Source organism: Haliotis cracherodii, unplaced genomic scaffold (assembly GCF_022045235.1).
Source record: "Haliotis cracherodii isolate W230 unplaced genomic scaffold, xgHalCrac1.p SCAF_12, whole genome shotgun sequence".
NCBI lineage: Eukaryota > Metazoa > Mollusca > Gastropoda > Lepetellida > Haliotidae > Haliotis > Haliotis cracherodii.
In genome coordinates, this window is record NW_027266267.1 from 21307954 (window position 1) to 21328020 (window position 20067).

The 20067-nt window shown below is 41.6% G+C and overlaps 1 protein-coding gene across 1 annotated transcript; it reads right to left on the reverse strand.

Annotated features, from left to right (window-relative positions):
• Window positions 1–1400: 1400 nt before the first annotated feature.
• LOC139457175 (uncharacterized) lies at window positions 1401–18422 on the reverse strand. Its single transcript, XM_071238599.1, has 6 exons — window positions 18086–18422; window positions 16130–16414; window positions 14457–15457; window positions 6466–6538; window positions 3566–3850; window positions 1401–2948 (listed from the first exon to the last, which is right to left on the reverse strand). Exons 1-6 carry the CDS (start codon window positions 18420–18422, stop codon window positions 2038–2040), a joined length of 2892 nt encoding a protein of 963 aa, XP_071094700.1. The 3' UTR covers window positions 1401–2037.
• Between the last annotated feature and the right edge of the window lie 1645 nt (window positions 18423–20067).

Consider the following 20067-nt stretch of genomic DNA (forward strand, 5'->3'; position numbering starts at 1 on the left):
GACAAGGCAATTCAGTGATTGTCCCCATCGTCCTCGAACTTCGCAAAAGGGATAGGATGCCATGCATCAGCTAAATCCATTCGCCTGAACACCTCCATCCTGTTCGTCGACTCTGAAGACAAGCATGGGTTGGTTGTTCCTTTTTTTCATTAATAAAATACTGAAGAATTACAGAAATATTGTATACATAATTGTTTTTTACTCAACCATATCATGGCTGTTGTAGATTACAAATAAAAGAACATTTACATTTACACTAAGATTTCACTGGTTGATATGATATTAAAGTTCATGCTATTTTGTTCCATTTGAACATACATTTGAACTCCTTTGTCTCGAATTCGGGTATGTCGAGTATCGAATTTTCCATTTGGTCACGTCATTTACTTCATTTATAACTATTTTTATCCAGATGTGCGGAACTTGGTGTGTGTATTTCGCGGTTGTCTTGAACGCAATGTATAGCACTAAAGATAAAATAGGTTAAGCTCTTAAAAGTCAATATTAAAAACACTACTCCCCACAAGTTACAATGTGTGTCAAACATTAACACATGAAACTAATAAAAGCACGATGGAGTACGTTGCTCTGTCAGCTGGCGGCTGTTTCAGACGTTACAGAAACTCAACCACGTGAGCTGTCTTCTTCCTGTCACGTTTAAAACTTTATACGAACTTAACATTCAAATAAAGACCATTTTAATGTATACATATTCATTGCATGTGGTTTCACAAGTCGTTTTCTTTTCCTGTTTGAACTCCGTGATATTGGGTTTACTCTGTTGGCTGGCATGATCAATACATAAATGTCCGTGAAATGGCTGTTTTGCACTAATGCTAAAAAGTGTAGGTTTCTTAAACAGGAAAATGTATAATGTCCACAAGTGACGCACGGTGAGTGTGTTGGGTTTTACGCCGCTTTTACCAAAATTCCAGCAACATCACGAAGGGGGACACCAGAAATGGTCTTTACACATTGTACACATGCAGGGAATCGAACCCGGGTCTTAGGCATGACGAGCGAGAGCTTTGACCACTGGGCCACCCCATCGCCATAACACACTGCGCAACGAGTAACTTTCTAATAAGTATCTGCTTCATATATCACTTGAACCAGTATTTGGCCAAAACGACCATTCAAGAGTCACACACTTTCATCATACCGAAAATGCATGTGTTATTAATATTTAGAAAGAAGATAAACGTGAAGGATAAGATTTAATATTTATGGAGATATTTATATGCAAATTATACATAAATATGATTGTTGTTAAATGCAGCACTCAACAATATTCCATCTGTATGACGACGTCCTTTCTGAATCAGATTGATATTGTGAGCAACGATCCACATTGTCGGGGTACGATGACAAGCAATGAATGACCGTTGCCTAGCCTGACAACCATGTGGATCTCATCTTACTACCAGCAGGGAGCTGGGGAACGTTTCTGATACATAAAACCAACAGGGAATTGTACATGTATATATTACAAGGACACATTTACATTCAAGAAAGATAAAGGAAAATAAACAAATATAAAACATCCAAGTAGGTATAATTACAGGGTATATACAGATGCTAGGAATATAGATCAACCGAAAACATACCACTATGACAGGTTGGGGCACGGGTGGCCCAGTCTTCTATGCGCTGTGTAAAATTGCGTCACTTGGGCACGCTTGGGTTCGAATCCCGGTTCGCTCCAATTATGTTTATAGGTTTGGCATCATAAAAGTCGTAAAAGTTTCTACATCAATTCGGGCTTTCCTACCACATTAAGCTGATACGCCATGAAATAACTGGAATACTGTTAAACGCGGCGTTAAACCTTACTCACTCACTCACTCACTATTACAGGTAAGATACGGCACTTATATAGAAACGTATATTTACATAACACATATTTTCATGTTACTTTTTAAGTTACTTTTTCAAACAGTCAGTTTATGGACAGGTTAGCCATAATTAAATTGCGTCGTAATGATGACCCAAAGTTATGGAAATCATCTAAAACCAATGTCAGCATTTCAGTATATTTCACATTACACTGGTGGTTGTTGCATCAGCATTGGCCAACCTAGTCGTGCCCCTCTTCTTGTTAACAGTTGCATAAAGTTCATGGAGAGGTCTGTTGGTTTTCTGTCCTTCTATCTGATTGGGGACACTTTCAGGCTCCCCCGTGCGACTGAATGGGGCGGCACCAGGGCATGGTTTGAAATCGTCAACTGTTGAATACCCCACAGCATCAGTTAGGGCAGGTAGGTCTTCTTGTCGGAGACTAGGTTCTGCATCACTTTTGTCTTCAGCATTTACATAGAGTCCTGGAGTTTTGTCAACTCCCTGTTTGCCTTTGTCTGCAGCATGTCTGACAGCAACAGTTGAATATCCTGCAGCGTCAATTAGGAGAGGTAGGTCTCCTTGCATTACACTAGGTGCTGCTGCACTTTGGTCCTCAACTGTTTCATAGTAGCCCGTGTCTACAGATTTAGCTGTGACAACTCCCTGTGCGCCTTTGACTGCAACACGTCTGTCAGCAACAAATGAATATCCCCCCGCGTCCATTAATGCAGGCAGGTCATCTTTCCTTGTTTTAGTGTCTGGGACACTGGTGTCGCCAACGGCTTCATAATTCCCTGTGTCTGCATACGCTTCTGTACAAGGTGGCGAAGTGTCCTTCTTGGATCCCGACCCCAGTGCACCGAGGTCCTCCACGCTGTCGTACGTGTTATGGAGGGGTTCCTTAAACTCAATGTACGGCGGGTCGGGGCATTCCAACACTGGTGGCACCTTCTGCTGTATGGTCCTCCTTTTGAAGCAGACATAGGTGACGATGATGGTGATGATGATGGTGATGGGGACGGTGACGGTGACTAAGACGACGCTAAAGATGTCGATAGCGTTTGGCGTCCGTGGTGTTTTATTTTGGTCAAGTGTGGTTGACGACGTCCCTGTAAATAAATATTATATATACAACGTATGTCAATACCCATTAAGATGCAACTTGTCGCTGGTGTGTCAGTAGCCTTTTCTGTTGAAATGTGGTGCTCTGTGGACCCGATTAGCGCTATTACATTTGACTCTTTTACTGCAGGTATTCATAGATCATGTGAATTCCTTTCAGTTATTATCACAAATCTACAAATGAACATGCTTCACAAAGACCTGCCATTGATCATACTTTCCTGCTGAAGAGAATCAATTTATTTACCATTGAATGTCATTGAATGAATAAAGCATTTAAATTTCGTTTATTATCATGTTAACTTTGAAGAAACAAGTGGTTCCTGGCATTTAATTTGGTTCGTGTTTGCGTTACCCAAACTAGCAATAAGAGGCCACGTGCGTTGTCACATGTGCACATCGGTATTCACGTTAATACTTACATAAAGGCAAACGCTTGGCATACTCCACAACCCAGATTTACACAGTGTGCACATATGGTTTTACTTCAATGTTTTTTCATACATTGAAGTCACTTTACTTGAAACCGAACATGCTTTGTTTATGCTGAGAAATATGCTTTAAACATATGACTACTAGTACTGCCTCTTTCCCTTGTACTCACTGCTGGTCGCATGGCAAGGTAGAGTCGAGCTATGGCCACCGCAGATGAAGACCAGTTCCGCCTCGAAGTTGGAGTTGGTCTTGTTGATTGTGATGTTAACTGTTTTATCTGTTATGTAAGTGACTGTTTCACTGTGGTATTCGTGATCAGTTCTTCCCGTGGATATCTTCAGCTGAACCAGCTCAGAACAGTAATACCCCTTGATGTGTACTGCCAGGGACAGCTCCTCGCCAACGTCGAGCGTCGTGGTGTTTACATCAATTGTTGTGAAGCAGGTCGGGAGTTCTGAAACACAACGTCGCATTAAAAATAGTCTCCCCAAGTTAGGCATCAGACTAAAGGACCTTCAACATGAGATGTTTTTTATTCAATCATTGACAAGAATACTTCAATATACGAGAGCTGGCTGAAAAGGTCTAAGCCTAACTGTGAAAGACCCGTACCAAGTCGATGGTTTTCATTTATTTCTCCACATAGTCCCCTTCCAGGTTTACACACTTTTGCCAGCGATGCTGCAAGGCCTGCATGCCGGTCAAGAAGAAATTTTCTTCAGCCACCCTAGATAAGTCATTCACAACGGAAATGACGTCATCATTACAAGGAAAATGGCGACCGGAGTAGTTCCTGTTTCATTTTGGGAAACAGGTGGAAGTCTGACGGGGCCAAATCGGGTGAATAAGGGAGATGGTCAATGAGTTCGAAGCCACAATCATGGATCGCTGACATGGCAACCACCGATTCTTGAACAGGAGTATTGTCTTGGTGGAACAGGACTCCTTTAGTGAGCATTCCCCGTCGCTTAGCTTTGATAGCTTCACGCAACTGTCTCAGATGGTCAGCATAATATCTTCCATTGATAGTCAGGCCTTTTTCAAGATAGTCAATCAGCAGAATACCCTTGGAATCCCAAAAGTCTGAAGCCATCACCTTTCAAGCAGAAGGGACCGACTTGGCTTTTGGGGGGGCTGGTGATTTCGGATGCTTCCATTGTTTAGACTGAATTTGGTTTCTGGTTGAAAGTAATGAATCCAGGTCTCATTCATAGTTACAAATCGGGGCAAAAAATCGTCGGAATCGGCTTCAAAACGGCATAAATTGTCACGGGACGTCAGGAATCTGACACGTTTCTGATCCGCTGTCAAGAGCTTTGTCACCCATCTTGCAGAAACTTTTGTCATTCCCAACTCCTTGTTGATAATGTGCTCGATCCTCTCATGAGAGATGCCCACAACACTGGCAATATGTCGAGTGGTCAATCGTCGATCAGCCATCACCATGTCATGCACCCGGGTAATGTTTTCCGGAATGGTTGCTGTTGAAGGCCTTCCTGGACGCGGGTCATCGTCAAGGCTCTCTCTGCCACGCTTGAATTTCGCAGCCCACTTCTTTACAGTGGAAAAGGAAGGGGCATCATCCCCTTAAGTGGAGACAATGTCAGCATGTATCTGTGTTGGAGTTAGCCCTTTCAGTTGCAGGTACTTGATGACTTCCCTAGAGCCAGTTGTGTCCATTTCTGGTGATTTCAATGGGTAGGTTCACAAGATGGTCTGGTACAAAGACAATAATAACACTACAGTTGCAGTTCTTATGTCTATGATTCATTAAATGATTGTACTTGTTGATGGCAAAAGTTTGTTTTAATCCGATTGAGATATCCCTTTTAGGCATAGAACTTTTCAGCCAGCCCTCGTATATCATAAGTGACAAGCACATCAATAACGATGCAATTCTCAGTATAAAGTAATGCCTATGTGACATTATGTCAACTATATCCTAACTTGAATGCAGTCCTCCATCTAGTGGCATGGCAGTATGATGTGGAAGCAAGTTGGCAAATTTCTTTCCATGATTATAAGAAACCTTGTCTTTTGCACGGTTCCGACTATGTCGTGCTTGTGTATACGAAGCACTATCACATAGTAAGGATGCCAGGTGTTGGCGACAATGTAAGTGTGTCCTCCCCGGTAACACCCGTCGCAAATACATACAAAGGCACGAAATTGTTCTCCTGTACAAACACTGTGAAACCATGGAATCGCTTCAAACATATTTTGGGTTACTGATACGTCAAACTTGTAAATGTCACAATGGCTTGGAAAATATAACTGTTCTTTCTGCACTAGTTCCCGTGTGTCTAAGTACAACCTAAATTGCTGTTGTTAACACTTATAATGTTGATAGCACAATACAGATTACCTTGCAATACGCCCATGTGATAAAACATTCATTTTGCTATTTCAACATGTACCAGCAACATTTTACGGGATCGTGTTCGCCATTGTTGAACAGCATACATCGACACTGAGTGATGGAATAGGGTCTATAGTTTCGAGCGTTGACTTCACATTCATGTATCTTATCTTGGGGTACTTACTCACAACAGTAAAGTTGCAGGATAGTGGAGACGAAGATGGGATAGTACACGTCCACTGCCCAGCATGTGCTTGTTGTACTGCAGGTATGGTGAGGCTACTGTGTGTCTGGTTGATGGTAGACGCCATGTAGTTGCCCATTGTTGTACATGATGAGTTTGATACACTGCAGATGGCGGCAACTTCACCTTGCGATACCATATAGCCATGTGAAGTTATATTACTTGGCGGGATGCACGTCAGATGAGCAGGAGAACCAAGATATCCGACATCCGGACAGACGAGTTCCGGCGAACCTTTTGGCGTAAATGTGATCTTCATCAAGATGCGCATGTTCATTATTAATTGTACTAATTGTAATTGTGTAAAATAAAACATTAGTATTGATTTAATTGATACTGATAAATTAACATGCCAGTTGATATATGAATCAGTATATGATTTGGTGTATGGATATAACACAGATATAACATACTAGCTGAATCAGTACATTGTTATGAGTATAGACATAACACCGAAATAACATACCGACAGATTCATAAATCATCAGAAGAAGAAGAAGAAGCGTCCATTCAGAAATCAGCGTGCGAGGAACCATCGTCTGTGGAACACAAACAGAAACTGTATGAGATCGAATTAAACTGTATCCTGTAAATATATCATTTTCATCCTTCTCAAGCACTCATTTATTGTGAAACGGGATAAATGTCTCCATACCAGTATGCAATCTTCAACAGACAAACGATCTTTCCCTGAAACTATTGACACCACTATCATAACAATGACAAATGAAACGTTTGCTGAATCACATTTTTGGTTCGTTACCATATATATGGTTCCGACTTGCTCCAGCTGGGTTTTCCCACAACAGTTGTCTGTATGACCGAAAAAACTTATATTATGTTCAATTAGGTCACTCAGTTAGGGTAATAGAGTCAAAACGTAAAATGTCTTCAGACGTTAATTATTTTATGTACGAAATATTCGGGAAAATCATGCAGCGTGAATGACCTATTGCAAGTTAATGTCTGAAACACTTTCATAAATGATTTAGCAATGTTTACTGTTGTTTAAACAGGTTTAAACCATCCAATGCCTCAGTAGTGCTGTCAATGACAATCTATTGATATCGGATGCAATTCCCAGTTATACTTGTGCCATATGTCCCCGTGTTTTTTGTTCCCGGTGGACAATTGACTTCCATTTCTTTGTGACGGGTGGAACTGTTGGGGCAGGATACGCTCACCGTTTTGCAAACACCTTGCATCGTCACTATTTGCTAGAGATTTATAGACACGTGCTTATGATAGAATTGGAATCGTACAATGGACTTTGGACAGTTGTTTCGTTTGGTTATGGAATAAAATCTGTTTTTATTTACAATTGAAGCATCCTACATAATCCTTTAATGATGAAAAGAGAATAAACAAGATGCGATTCTTAACATATCTAAAAGGAGAAAATTCTAGTGTGTTACTGTGAAACAAACAAATGCTAAACTCAAAGATTGAAACATGTGCGACAGGACACCTGTTTTAGGAAATCTAACCCAGGTCCTAAGAGATTGCATTAATTTATTGAAATGGTATTTTAGTAGTAAAGCACTGAATAACATCATATATTCCGAAAACTGTTTGGAATGTTCATTTAAAAAATAGCAGCATTGCATAAAAGCAATAAAACCCATTTTATTTTGCAAACCCAAGAGATTGCATTAATTTATTGAAATGGTATTTTAGTAGTAAAGCACTGAATCACATCATCTATTCCGAAAACTGTTTGGAATGATCATTTAAAAAATAGGAGCATTGCATAAAAGCAATAAAACCCACTTATATTTTAATGAAATATCTAGCGAAACATTTCTTAGCCAAATATATACTGAAAGCATGTATTTGTGAATCACTATTTAATAGTGTCGGTACTTGGTTTCACAAAAAGATGGATAGTGATAGACACATGCTCATAAAATAGTCAAAATAGTAAAATAGCTTAGAACTTATATTTGCAATTGATGTACACGACATATACCCTACAAGATGACGAGAGAATACATACAAGAATGATATTCTTAACATATGTAACAAGAGACATTTTCAGTGTGTTACAAGGAAACAAAAACATGTTAAAATTCACAAACTTACCCCAGGATGTAAACTACAAATTGCATTAATTCACTGAGATGGTAATTTAGAGATATTCCATTGTGCGACACCGAATCACTATCAATGAGTGATAATACCAGGTTTTCGCAGGAAGGTGAGCGAACTCCATAACTTGAGTTGCATTGAAAGGATGATACAACTAATGAACCATTACTCACAATGTCCTTTCCCTGTGTGTGGTGGATCAGCTTTCACTTGGTCTATTGAGAAGGAGCGTAGTATGTGATTATTATATGTCCTTGTTTCAAGGTCGAAACAAGGAAATAAAGAGGATCTGGGCCTCATCTAGAGTAAGCTGTTATGATCACGTGGCCCTTAGTGTGTCTCGCATTCGTGACCGACTCGTGTTATTCCGGGACAAGCGAATAACGACTCGTGAACCTCTCGTGGTCACTTTGCGACTGGGTAGAGCCGAAGCGCAAACGGGTATAGCTAAAATAATTGTCAACTAATGATTCATGTATATTGCCCCATATATCCAGATGCTATTGAAAACACATAGGGCCGTTCAGAATTCTACAGAATGATTGAACACATAATACCGTATCTTGGGTATATACTTAAATGCAAGACGTGTAAAATGAAATATTATTCATGAGGGATTCTTTGACCGAAGTACTTGAAGTCATAGGCGCAATCTGATTGATTTGTCATATTTTCGCTCATGACAATCAACGATAGGGGACGAGACCTGTTGCAGGTTACGGAAAGGGGCGAGTGATGACGAATGGTGTGTCTCTATGAAGAAGATGGCGCTGGACTTGTATTTTTACAACGTTTCTATTCCTCACATAATAAAACCCATATGTTACAAACAAACACCATTTGGTTATTGCCCATACTGTTGTGCCCAAATATGTTTCATGAAATTTGTTGTTTAAATGACAAACTTGTGAATATATAAACGTTGCGACATTATATTTTAACTCACTCACTCACTGCCCCCGATTATGTTTCTAGGTTTGTCAGCACCATACCCGTGAGTGAGTGAGTGAGTGAGTGAGTGAGTGAGTGAGTGAGTGAGTGAGTGAATGAGTGAGTGGGTCAGTGGGTGGGTGGGTGGGCGGGCTGGTGGGTGGGTGAGTGAGTGAGTGAGTGAGTGAGTGAGTGAGTGAGTGAGTGAGTGAGTGAGTGAGTGAGTGAGTGAGTAAGTGAGTGAGTGAGTGAGTGAGTGGGTGAGTGAGTGAGTGAGTGAGTGAGTGGGTGGGTGGGTGGGTGGACGGGCTGGTTGGTGGGTGGGTGGGTGGGTGGGTGGGTGGGTTTGTGGGTGAGTGAGTGAGTGATTGAGTGAGTGAGTGAGTGATTGAGTGAGCGAGTGGTTTTACATCGAATGTAGCAACATTTCTGCAATATCAAGGCGGGGACACCAGATCTGGGCTTTACACATTGTACCCATGTGGGCAGTCGAACCCAGGCCTTCGGCGTGACGAGAAAACGATTTAAACCACCAGGTTACCCAACCGCCCCCTTTTTTATAAAGCACAATACCAATAAAGTGTATCTGACATATATTTGTTCCACTGTATACAACAAACCACACCTTTAGCAACATGCCAGCATTATTACGGCGGGGGAAACCAGAAGGGTCTTTATACATTTTACCCATGTGGTAAATCGAACACGGGCGTTCAACATGAGGAGCCAACCCATTTCCAACGAAGGCCCAGCCCCTGTACATTACAATACCAACTAACTAACATTACAGTTGGATTTCGTTTTGTTTAGAGTTGTTTAGCTCTGCACTTATCAATATTTTCAAATAGTTGAGTCTAGATCAGACAAACCAGTGATTGAGATGTTGAGGAAAGCCCCACTTCTTTGAGGCATGATGGCACGCACTGAACCACGTAAGCGCGCCCCATCACCCAATCCGCTGTGCCGCTGTGTGTTCGGTGTATGGTAGGTGTTGTACTGCAGGTATGGTGAGACTACTGTGTGTCTAGTGGGTGGCAGCTGTTGTACCGCAGGTATGGCGAGGCTACTGTGTGTCTGGTTGATGGTAGATCCTGTACTGCATGTATGGTGATGGTACTGTGTGTCTGGTTAAAAGGTAGATGTTGTACTACAGGCATAGTGAGACTGCTGTGTGTTCGGTGAATGGCAGGTGTTGTACTGCAGGTATGGGGAGGCTCCTGTGTGTCTGGTTGATGGTAGATGTTGTACTGCAGGTATGCTGAGACTGTTGTGCGTCTGGTAGCTGGTAGATGTTGTACTGGAGGTATGGTGAGACTGTTGTGTGTCTGGTGGATGGCAGATGTTGTACTGCAGGCATGGTGAGACTGCTGTGTGTCTGGATGATAGTAGATGGTGTATTGTAGGTATGGTGAGAATGTTGTGTGTCTGGTAGCTGGTAGATGTTGTACTGAAGGTATGGTGAGACTGTTGTGTGTCTGGTGGATGTTACATGTTGTACTACAGGTATGGTGAGACTGCTGTGTGTCTTGTTGATGGTAGATGCTGTACTGTAGGTATGGTGAGAATGTTGTGTGTCTGGTAGCTGGTAGATGTTGTACTGGAGGTATGGTGAGACTGTTGTGTGTCTGGTGGATGTTACATGTTGTACTACAGGTATGGTGAGACTGCTGTGTGTCTTGTTGATGGTAGATGCTGTACTGTAGGTATGGTGAGACTGTTGTGTGTCTGGTGGATGGCAGGTGTTGTACTGTAGGTATGGTGAGACTGCTGTGTGTCTGGTGGATGGTAGATGCTGTACTGCAGGTATGGTGAGACTGTTGTGTGTCTGGTGGATGGCAGGTGTTGTACTACAGGTATGGTGAGACTGCTGTGTGTCTGGTGGATTGTAGATGCTGTACTGTAGGTATGGTGAGACTGTTGTGTGTCTGGTGGATGGTAGGTGTTGTACTACAGGTAGGATGAGACTGCTGTGTCTGATGATGGTAGGTGTTCTATTGGAGGTATTGTGAGACTGTTGTGTGTCTGGTGGATGGTAGGTGTTGTACTGGAGGTATTGTGAGACTGCTGTGTGTCTGGTGGATGGTAGATGCTGTACTGTAGGTATGGTGAGACTGTTGTGTGTCTGGTGGATGGTAGATGTTGTATGTCAGGTCTGGAGAGACTGTTGCGTGCCTTGTGGATGGCAGGTGTTGTACTGCAGACATGATGAGAGTGCTGTGTCTGGTAATGGCAGGTGTTGTACTCGAGGTATGGTGAGACTGTTGTGTGTTATGATGGCAGGTGTTGTACTGCAGACATGATGAGAGTGCTGTGTCTGATGATGGCAGGTGTTGTACTGCAGGTATGGTGAGAGTGCTTTGTCTGGTGATGGCAGGTGTTGTACTGCAGGTATGGTGAGAGTGCTGTGTCTGACGATGGCAGGTGTTGTACTGCAGGTATGGTGAGAGTGCTTTGTCTGGTGATGGCAGGTGTTGTACTGCAGGTATGGTGAGAGTGCTGTGTCTGACGATGGCAGGTGTTGTAGTGCAGGTATGGTGAGACTGCTGTGTCTGATGATGGCAGGTGTTGTACTTGAGGTATGGTGAGACTGCTGTGTCTGATGATGGCAGGTTCTTTACTGCAGGTATGGTGAGAGTGCTGTGTCTAATCATGGCAGGTGTTGTATTGCAGGTATGGTGAGACTGCTGTGTCTGATGATGGCAGGTGTTGTACTGCAGGTATGGTGAGACTGCTGTGTCTGATGATGGCAGGTGTTGTACTGCAGGTATGGTGAGAGTGCTGTGTGTGCTGTCCGCTCTCAGGAATATTCCAGCTATGGAGTGGGCAAGCAAGGGCCATTTTGCTGAGATCGTATCCCGTAAGTGGATGGGTTGTTATTCAGCCTTGGGACCAACAATGTTTACAGGTCTTTGCAGTGTTGGCAATACCCCTTGTGTACAGTACATACACCCAGTGCACTCAAGAGAACCCATTCGTCCGATGGCAGGTGACCAGATGGGGGAAACACGAATACGTACATACACCCGAAACACAAGTGTCAAACCTTGGTTCAAATGTGCCTCTGCTCACCCAGCAGGGAATGGGTACGCGATATGAGAGGTGGATGTAAAAACCTTCTTGCGTCTGTAGGCAACTTGAATCTGTTTGTATACTCCCCAGGGAGTTGAGAATGATTACTGAAATGCAAACAGATCCACTGGTCGGGGAACACATAAAACCACATTTGAACAGAAACTAGCACCAGGATATCTGCGGTATGTAAATGTTTGATATAATGATGATAATAACAACAACAACAACAACGACGACGATGATGATGATGGTGATGATGATGATGATGATGATGATGATGATGATGATGATGATGATGATGATGATGATGATGATGATGATGATGATAATAATAATAATAATAATAATAATAATAATAATAATAATAATAATAATGACGGCAGTCTGTAAACAATCGAGCTAGGACAAGGCAATTCAGTGATTGTCCCCATCGTCCTCGAACTTCGCAAAAGGGATAGGATGCCATGCATCAGCCAAATCCATTAACCTGAACACCGCCATCCCGTTCGTCGACTCTGAAGACAAGCAAGGGTTGGTTGTTCTTTTTTTTTGTCATTAATAAAATACTGAAGAATTACAGAAATATTGTATACATAATTGTTTTTTACTCAACCATATTAGATTACAAATAAATGAACATTGGAATTTTCACTAAGATTTCTCTGGTTGATATGATATTAAAGTTCATGCTATTTTGTTCCATTTGAACATATATTTGAACTCCTTTGTCTCGAATTCGGGTATGTCGAATGCCCGCTTGTGTCGAATTTTCCATTTGGTCACGTCATTTACTTCATTTATAACTATTTTTATCCAGATTTGCGGAACTTGGTGTGTGTATTTCGCGGTTGTCTTGAACGCAATGTTTAGCACTAAAGATAAAATAGGTTAAGCTCTTAAAAGTCAATATTAAAAACACTACTCCCCACAAGTTACAATGTGTGTCAAACATTAACACATGAAACTAATAAAAGCACGATGGGGTACGTTGCTCTGTCAGCTGCCGGCTGTTTCAGGCGTTACAGAAACTCAACCACGTGAGCTGTCTTCTTCCTGTCACGTTTAAAACTTTATACGAACTTAACATTCAAATAAAGACCATTTTAATGTATACATATTCATTGCATGTGGTTTCACAAGTCGTTTTCTTTTCCTGTTTGAACTCCGTGATATTGGGTTTACTCTGTTGGCTGGCATGATCAATACATAAATGTCCGTGACATGGCTGTTGTGCACTAACGCTAAAAAGTGTAGGTTTCTTTAACAGGAAAATGTATAATGTCCACAAGTGACGCACGGTGAGTGTGTTAGGTTTTACGCCGCTTTTACCAAAATTCCAGCAACATCACGGCGGGGGACACCAGAAATGGACTTTATACATTGTACACATGCAGGGAATCGAACCCGGGTCTTAGGCATGACGAGCGAAAGCTTTGACTATTTGGCCACCCCGTCGCCATAACACACTGCGCAACGAGTAACTTTCTAATAAATATCTGCTTCATATATCACTTGAACCAGTATTTGGCCAAAATGACCATTCAAGAGTCTCACACTTTCATCATACCGAAAATGCATGTGTTATTAATATTTAGAAAGAAGATAAACGTGAAGGATAAGATGTAATATTTATGGAGATATTTATATGCAAATTATACAAAAATATGTTTGTTGTTAAATGCAGCACTCAACAATATTCCATCTGTATGACGACGTCCTTTCAATACAGAGTCTGAATCAGATTGATATTGTGAGCAACGATCCACATCGTCGGGGTACGATGATAAGCAATGAATGACCGTTGCCTAGCCTGACAACCATGTGGATCTCCTCTTACTACCAGCAGGGAGCTGGGGAACGTTTCTGATACATAAAACCCACAGGGAATATATTACAAGGATGCTAGGAATATAGATCAACCGTACACATACCACTATGACAGGTTGGGGCACGGGTGGCCCAGTCTTCTATGCGCTGAGTAAAATTGCGTCAGCTTGGCACGCTTGAGTTCGAATCCCGGTTCGCTCCAATTATGTTTCTAGGTTTGGCATCATAAAAAGTCGTAAAAGTTCCTACATCAATTCGGGCTTTCCTTCCACGGTAAGCTGATACGCCATGAAATAACTGGAATACTGTTAAACGCGGCGTTAAACCTTACTTACTCACTCACTATTACAGGTAAGATACGGCACTTATATAGATACGTATATTTACATAACACATATTTTCATGTTACTTTTTAAGTTACTTTTTCCAACAGTCAGTTTATGGACAGGTTAGCCATAATTAAATTGCGTCGTAATGATGACCCAAAGTTATGGAAGTCATCTAAAACCAATGTCAGCATTTCAGTATATTTCACATTACACTGGTGGTTGTTGCATCAGCATTGGCCAGCCTGGGTGTGCCCCTCTTCTTGTTAACAGTTGCATAAAGTTCATGGAGAGGTCTGTTAGTGCTCTTTCCTTCTATCTGATTCGGGACACTTTCAGGCTCCCCCGTGCGACTGAATGAGGCGGCACCAGGGCATGGTTTGAAATCGTCAACTGTTGAATACCCCACAGCATCAGTTAGGGCAGGTAGGTCTTCTTGTCGGAGACTAGGTTCTGCATCACTTTTGTCCTCAACATTTACATAGAGTCCAACTGTTGAATACCCCACAGCATCAGTTAGGGCAGGTAGGTCTTCTTGTCGGAGACTAGGTTCTGCATCACTTTTGTCCTCAACATTTACATAGAGTCCTGTAGTTTTGTCAACTCCCTGTTTGCCTTTGTCCGCAGCATGTCTGACAGAAACAGTTGAATATCCTGCAGCGTCAATTAGGAGAGGTAGGTCTCCTTGCATTACACTAGGTGCTGCTGCACTTTGGTCCTCAACTGTTTCATAGTAGCCCGTGTCTACAGATTTAGCTGTGACAACTCCCTGTGTGCCTTTGTCTGCAACACGTCTGTCAGCAACAAATGAATATCCCCCCGCGTCCATTAATGCAGGCAGGTCATCTTTCCTTGTTTTAGTGTCTGGGACACTGGTGTCGCCAACGGCTGCATAGTTCCCTGTGTCTGCATACGCTTCTGTACAAGGTGGTGAAGTGTCCTTCTTGGATCCTGACCCCAGTGCACCGAGGTCCTCCACGCTGGCGTACGTGTTATGGAGGGGTTCCTTAAACTCAATGTACGGCGGGTCGGGGCATTCCAACACTGGTGGCACCTTCTGCTGTATGGTCCTGCTTTTGAAGCAGACATAGGTGACGATGATGGTGATGATGATGGTGATGGTGATGGGGACGGTGACTAAGACGACTCGTATGATGTCGATGGCGTTTGGCGTCCGTGGCGTTATTATTTGGTCAGGTGTGGTTGACGACGTCCCTGTAAATAAATATTATATATACAACGTATGTCAATACCCATTAAGATGCATCTTGTCGCTGATGTGTCAGTAGCCTTTTCTGTTGAAATGTGGTACTCTGTGGACCCGATGAGTGCTATTACATTTGACTCTTTTACTGCAGGTATTCATAGATCATGTGAATTGCTTTCAGTTATTATCACAAATCTACAAATGAACATGCTTCAAAAAGACCTGCCATTGATCATACTCTCCTGCTAAAGGTAAGTCAATTTATTTACCATTAAATGTCATTGAATGAATAAAGGAATTAGTGATAAGAACAGCTATAATGGCGTCAAAGAATAAACATTATTACTTTAAATTTCGTTTATTATGTTAACTTTGAAGAAACAAGTGTTTCCTGGCATTTAATTTGGTTCGCGTTTGCGTTACCCAAACTAACAACAACAGGCCACGTGCGATGTCACATGTGCACATAGGTATTCACGTTAATACTTACTTAAATGGATACGCTTGGCATACTCCACAAACCAGATTTACACAGTGTGCACACATGTTTTTATTTCAGTGTTTTGTCATACATTGAAGTCTCTTTACTTGAAACCGAACTCTTTACATGCGCTATTTATGCTGAGAAATATGCTTTAAACATATGAATACTAGAACTGTCTCTTTCCCCTTGTACTCACTGCTGGTCGCATGGCAAGGTAGAGTCGAGCTATGGCCACCGCAGGTGAAGACCAGCTCCGCCTCGAAGTTCAAGTTGGTCTTGTTGATGTTGATGTTAACTGTTTTATCTGTTATTTCAGTGACTGTTTCATTGGGGTATTCGTGATCAGTTCTTCCCGTGGATATCTTCAGCTGAACCAGCTCAGAGCAGTAATACCCCTTGATGCCTACTGCCAGGGACAGCTCCTCGCCAACGTCGAGCGTTGTGGTGTTTACATCACTTGTTGTGAAGCAGGTCGGGAGTTCTGAAACACAGAGTCGCATTACAGATAGTCTCCACAAGTTAGACATTCAGACTAAAGGACCTTCAACATGAGATGTTTTTAATTCAATCATTGACAAGAATACTTCAATATACGAGGGCTGGCTGAAAAGTTCTAAGCCTAACTGTGAAAGACCCGTACCAAGTCGATGGTTTTCATTTATTTCTCCACATAGTCCACTTCCAGGTTTACACACTTTTGCCAGCGATGTTGCAAGGCCTGGATGCCGGTCAAAAAGAAATTTTCTTCAGCCACCCTAGATAAGTCATTCACAACGGAAATGACGTCATCATTACAAGGAAAATGGCGACCGGCTAGTTCCTTTTTCATTTTGGGAAGCAGGTGAAAGTCTGACGGGGCCAAATCAGGTGAATAAGTGAGATGGTCAATGAGTTCAAGGCCACAATCATGGATCGCTGACATGGCAACCACCGATTCGTGAACAGGAGTATTGTCTTGGTGGAACAGAACTCCTTTAGTGAGCATTCCCCGTCGCTTAGCTTTGATAGCTTCACGCAACTGTCTCAGATGGTCAGCATAATATCTTCCATTGATAGTCAGGCCTTTTTCAAGATAGTCAATCAGCAGAATACTGTTGAAGGACTTCCTGGACGCGGGTCATCGTCAAGGCTCTCTCTGCCACGCTTGAATTCTGCAGCCCACTTCTTTACAGTGGAAAAGGAAGGGGCATCATCCCCTAAAGTGGAGACTATGTCAGCATGTATCTGTCTTGGAGTTAGCCCTTTCAGTTGCAGGTACTTGATGACTTCCCTAAAGCCAGTTGTGTCCATTTCTGGTGATTTCAATGGGTAGGTTCACAAGATGGTCTGGTACAAAGACAATAATAACACTACAGTTGCAGTTCGTATGTCTATGATTCATTAAATGATTGTACTTGTTGATGGCAAAAGTTTGTTTTAATCCGATTGAGATATCCCTTTTAGGCTTAGAACTTTTCAGCCAGCCCTCGTATATCATAAGTGACAAGCACATCAATAACAATGCAATTCTCAGTATAAAGTAATGCCTTTATGACATTATGTCAACTATGTCCTAACTTGAATGCAATCCTTCATCTAGTGGCATGGCAGTATGATGTGGAAGCAAGTTGGCAAATTTCTTTCCATGATTATAAGAAACCTTGTCTTTTGCATGGTTCCGACTATGTCGTGCTTGTGTATACGAAGCACTATCAAATAGTAAGGGTGCCAGGTGTTCGCGAAAATGTAAGCGTGTCTCCCCGGTAACACCCGTCGCAAATACATACAAAGGCACGGCAATTGTTCTCCTGTACAAACACTCTGAAACCATGGAATCGCATCAAACATATTGTGGGTTACTGATACGTCAAACTTGTAAATGTCACAATGGCTTGGAAAATATAACTGTTCTTTCTGTACTAGTTCCCGTGTGTCTAGGTACAACCTAAATTGCTGTTGTTAACACTAATAATGTTGATAGCACAATACAGATTCCCTTGCAATATGCCCATGTGAATAACATTCATTTTGCTATTTCAACATGTACCAGCAACATGTTACGGGATCGTGTTCGCCATTGTTGAACAGCATACATCCACATTGAGTGATGGAATAGGGTATATAGTTGCGAGCGTTGACTTCACATTCATGTGTCTTATCTTGGGGTACTTACTCACTACAGTAATGTAGCAGGATAATGCAGACGAAGGTGTGACAGTACACTTCCACTGCCCAGCATGTGCTTGTTGAACTGTAGGTATGGTGAGGCTACTGTGTGTCTGGTTGATGGTAGACGCCATGTAGTTGCCTAATGTTGTACATGATGAGCTTAATACATTGCACATGGCGGCAACTTCACCTTGCGATGCCACATAGCCATGTAAAGTTATATTACTTGGCGGGATGCACGTCAGATGAGCAGGAGAACCAAGATATCCCACATCCGGACAGACGAGTTCCGGCGAACCTTTTGCCGTAAATGTGATCCTCATCAAGATGTGTATGTTCATTATTAATTGTACTTATTGTAATTGTGTAAAATAAAACATTAGTATTGATTTAATTGATACTGATAAATTAACACGCCAGTTGATCTAAGAATCAGTATATGATTTGGTGTATGGATATAACACAGATATAACATACTAGCTGAATCAGTACATTGTTATGAGTATAGACATAACACCGAAATAACATACCGACAGATTCATAAATCATCATCATCAGAAGAAGAAGAAGCGTCCATTCAGAAATCTGCATGAGAGGAACCATCGTCTGTGGAACACAAACAGAAACTGTATGAGATCGAATTAAAGTGTACCCTGTAAACATATCATTTTCATCCTTCTCAAGCACTCATTTATTGTGAAACGGGATAAATGTCTCCATTCCAGTATGCAATCTTCAACAGACAAACGATCTTTACCTGAAACTATTGACACCACTATCATAACAATGACAAATGAAACGTTTGCAGAATCACATTTCTTGGTTCGTTACCATATATATGGTTCCGACTTGCTCCAGTTGGGTTTTCCCACAACAGTAGTCTGCATCACCGAAAAAAAAAAATGATGTTCATTTAGGGTAATAGCGTCAAAACGTAAAATGTCTTTAGTCGTTAATTGTTTTATGTACGAAATATTCGGGAAAATCATGCAGCATGAATGAGCTATTGCAGGTTAATGTCTGAAACACTTTCATAAATGATTTATCAATGTTTACTGTTGTTTAAATATATAATTGCCAATTAAGAAATATCTAGTGAAACATTGTACGATGCCAAATATATACTGAAAACATGTTCACTATCAAATAGTGTCGATGCTTGGGTTTCCTGAAAAGATGGATAGTGATATACACATGCTCATAAAATAGTAAAAATAGTAAAATTGCTTAGAACTTATATTTGCAATTGATGTACACGACATGCACCCTACAAGAGAGAGAGAATGAATACAAGAATGATATTCTTAACATATTTAACAAGAGATATTTTCAGTGTGTCACAAGGAAACAAAAACATGTTAAAATTCACAAACTTACCCCAGGATGTAAACTACAAATTGCATTAATTCACTGAGATGGTAATTTAGAGATATTCCATTGTGCGATACCGAATCACTATCAATGAGTGATAATACCAGGTGTTCGCAAGAAGGTGAGCGAACTCCATAACGTGAGTTGCATTGAAAGGCTGATACAACTAATGAACCATTACTCACAATGTCCCTTTCCTGTGTGTGGTGGATCAGCTTTCACTTGGTCTATTGAGAAGGAGCGTAATATGTGATCACAATATGTCCTTGTTTCAAGGTCGAAACAAGGAAATAAAGAGGATCTGAGCTTCATCTGGGGTAAGCTGTGGCTCTTAGTGTGGCTCTCATTCGTGACCGACTCGTGTTATTCCGGGACAAGCGAATAGCGACTCTTGAACCTCTCGTGGCCATTTCGCGACGGGGTAGAGCCGAAGCGCAAACGGGTATAGCTAAAAGAATTGTCAACTAATGATTCATGTATATTGCCCCATATATCCAGATGCTATTGAAAACACATAGACACTTACAGAATTCTACAGAATGATTGAACACATATAACCGTATCTTGGGTTTATACTTAAATGCAAGACGTGTAAAATGAAATATTATTCATGAG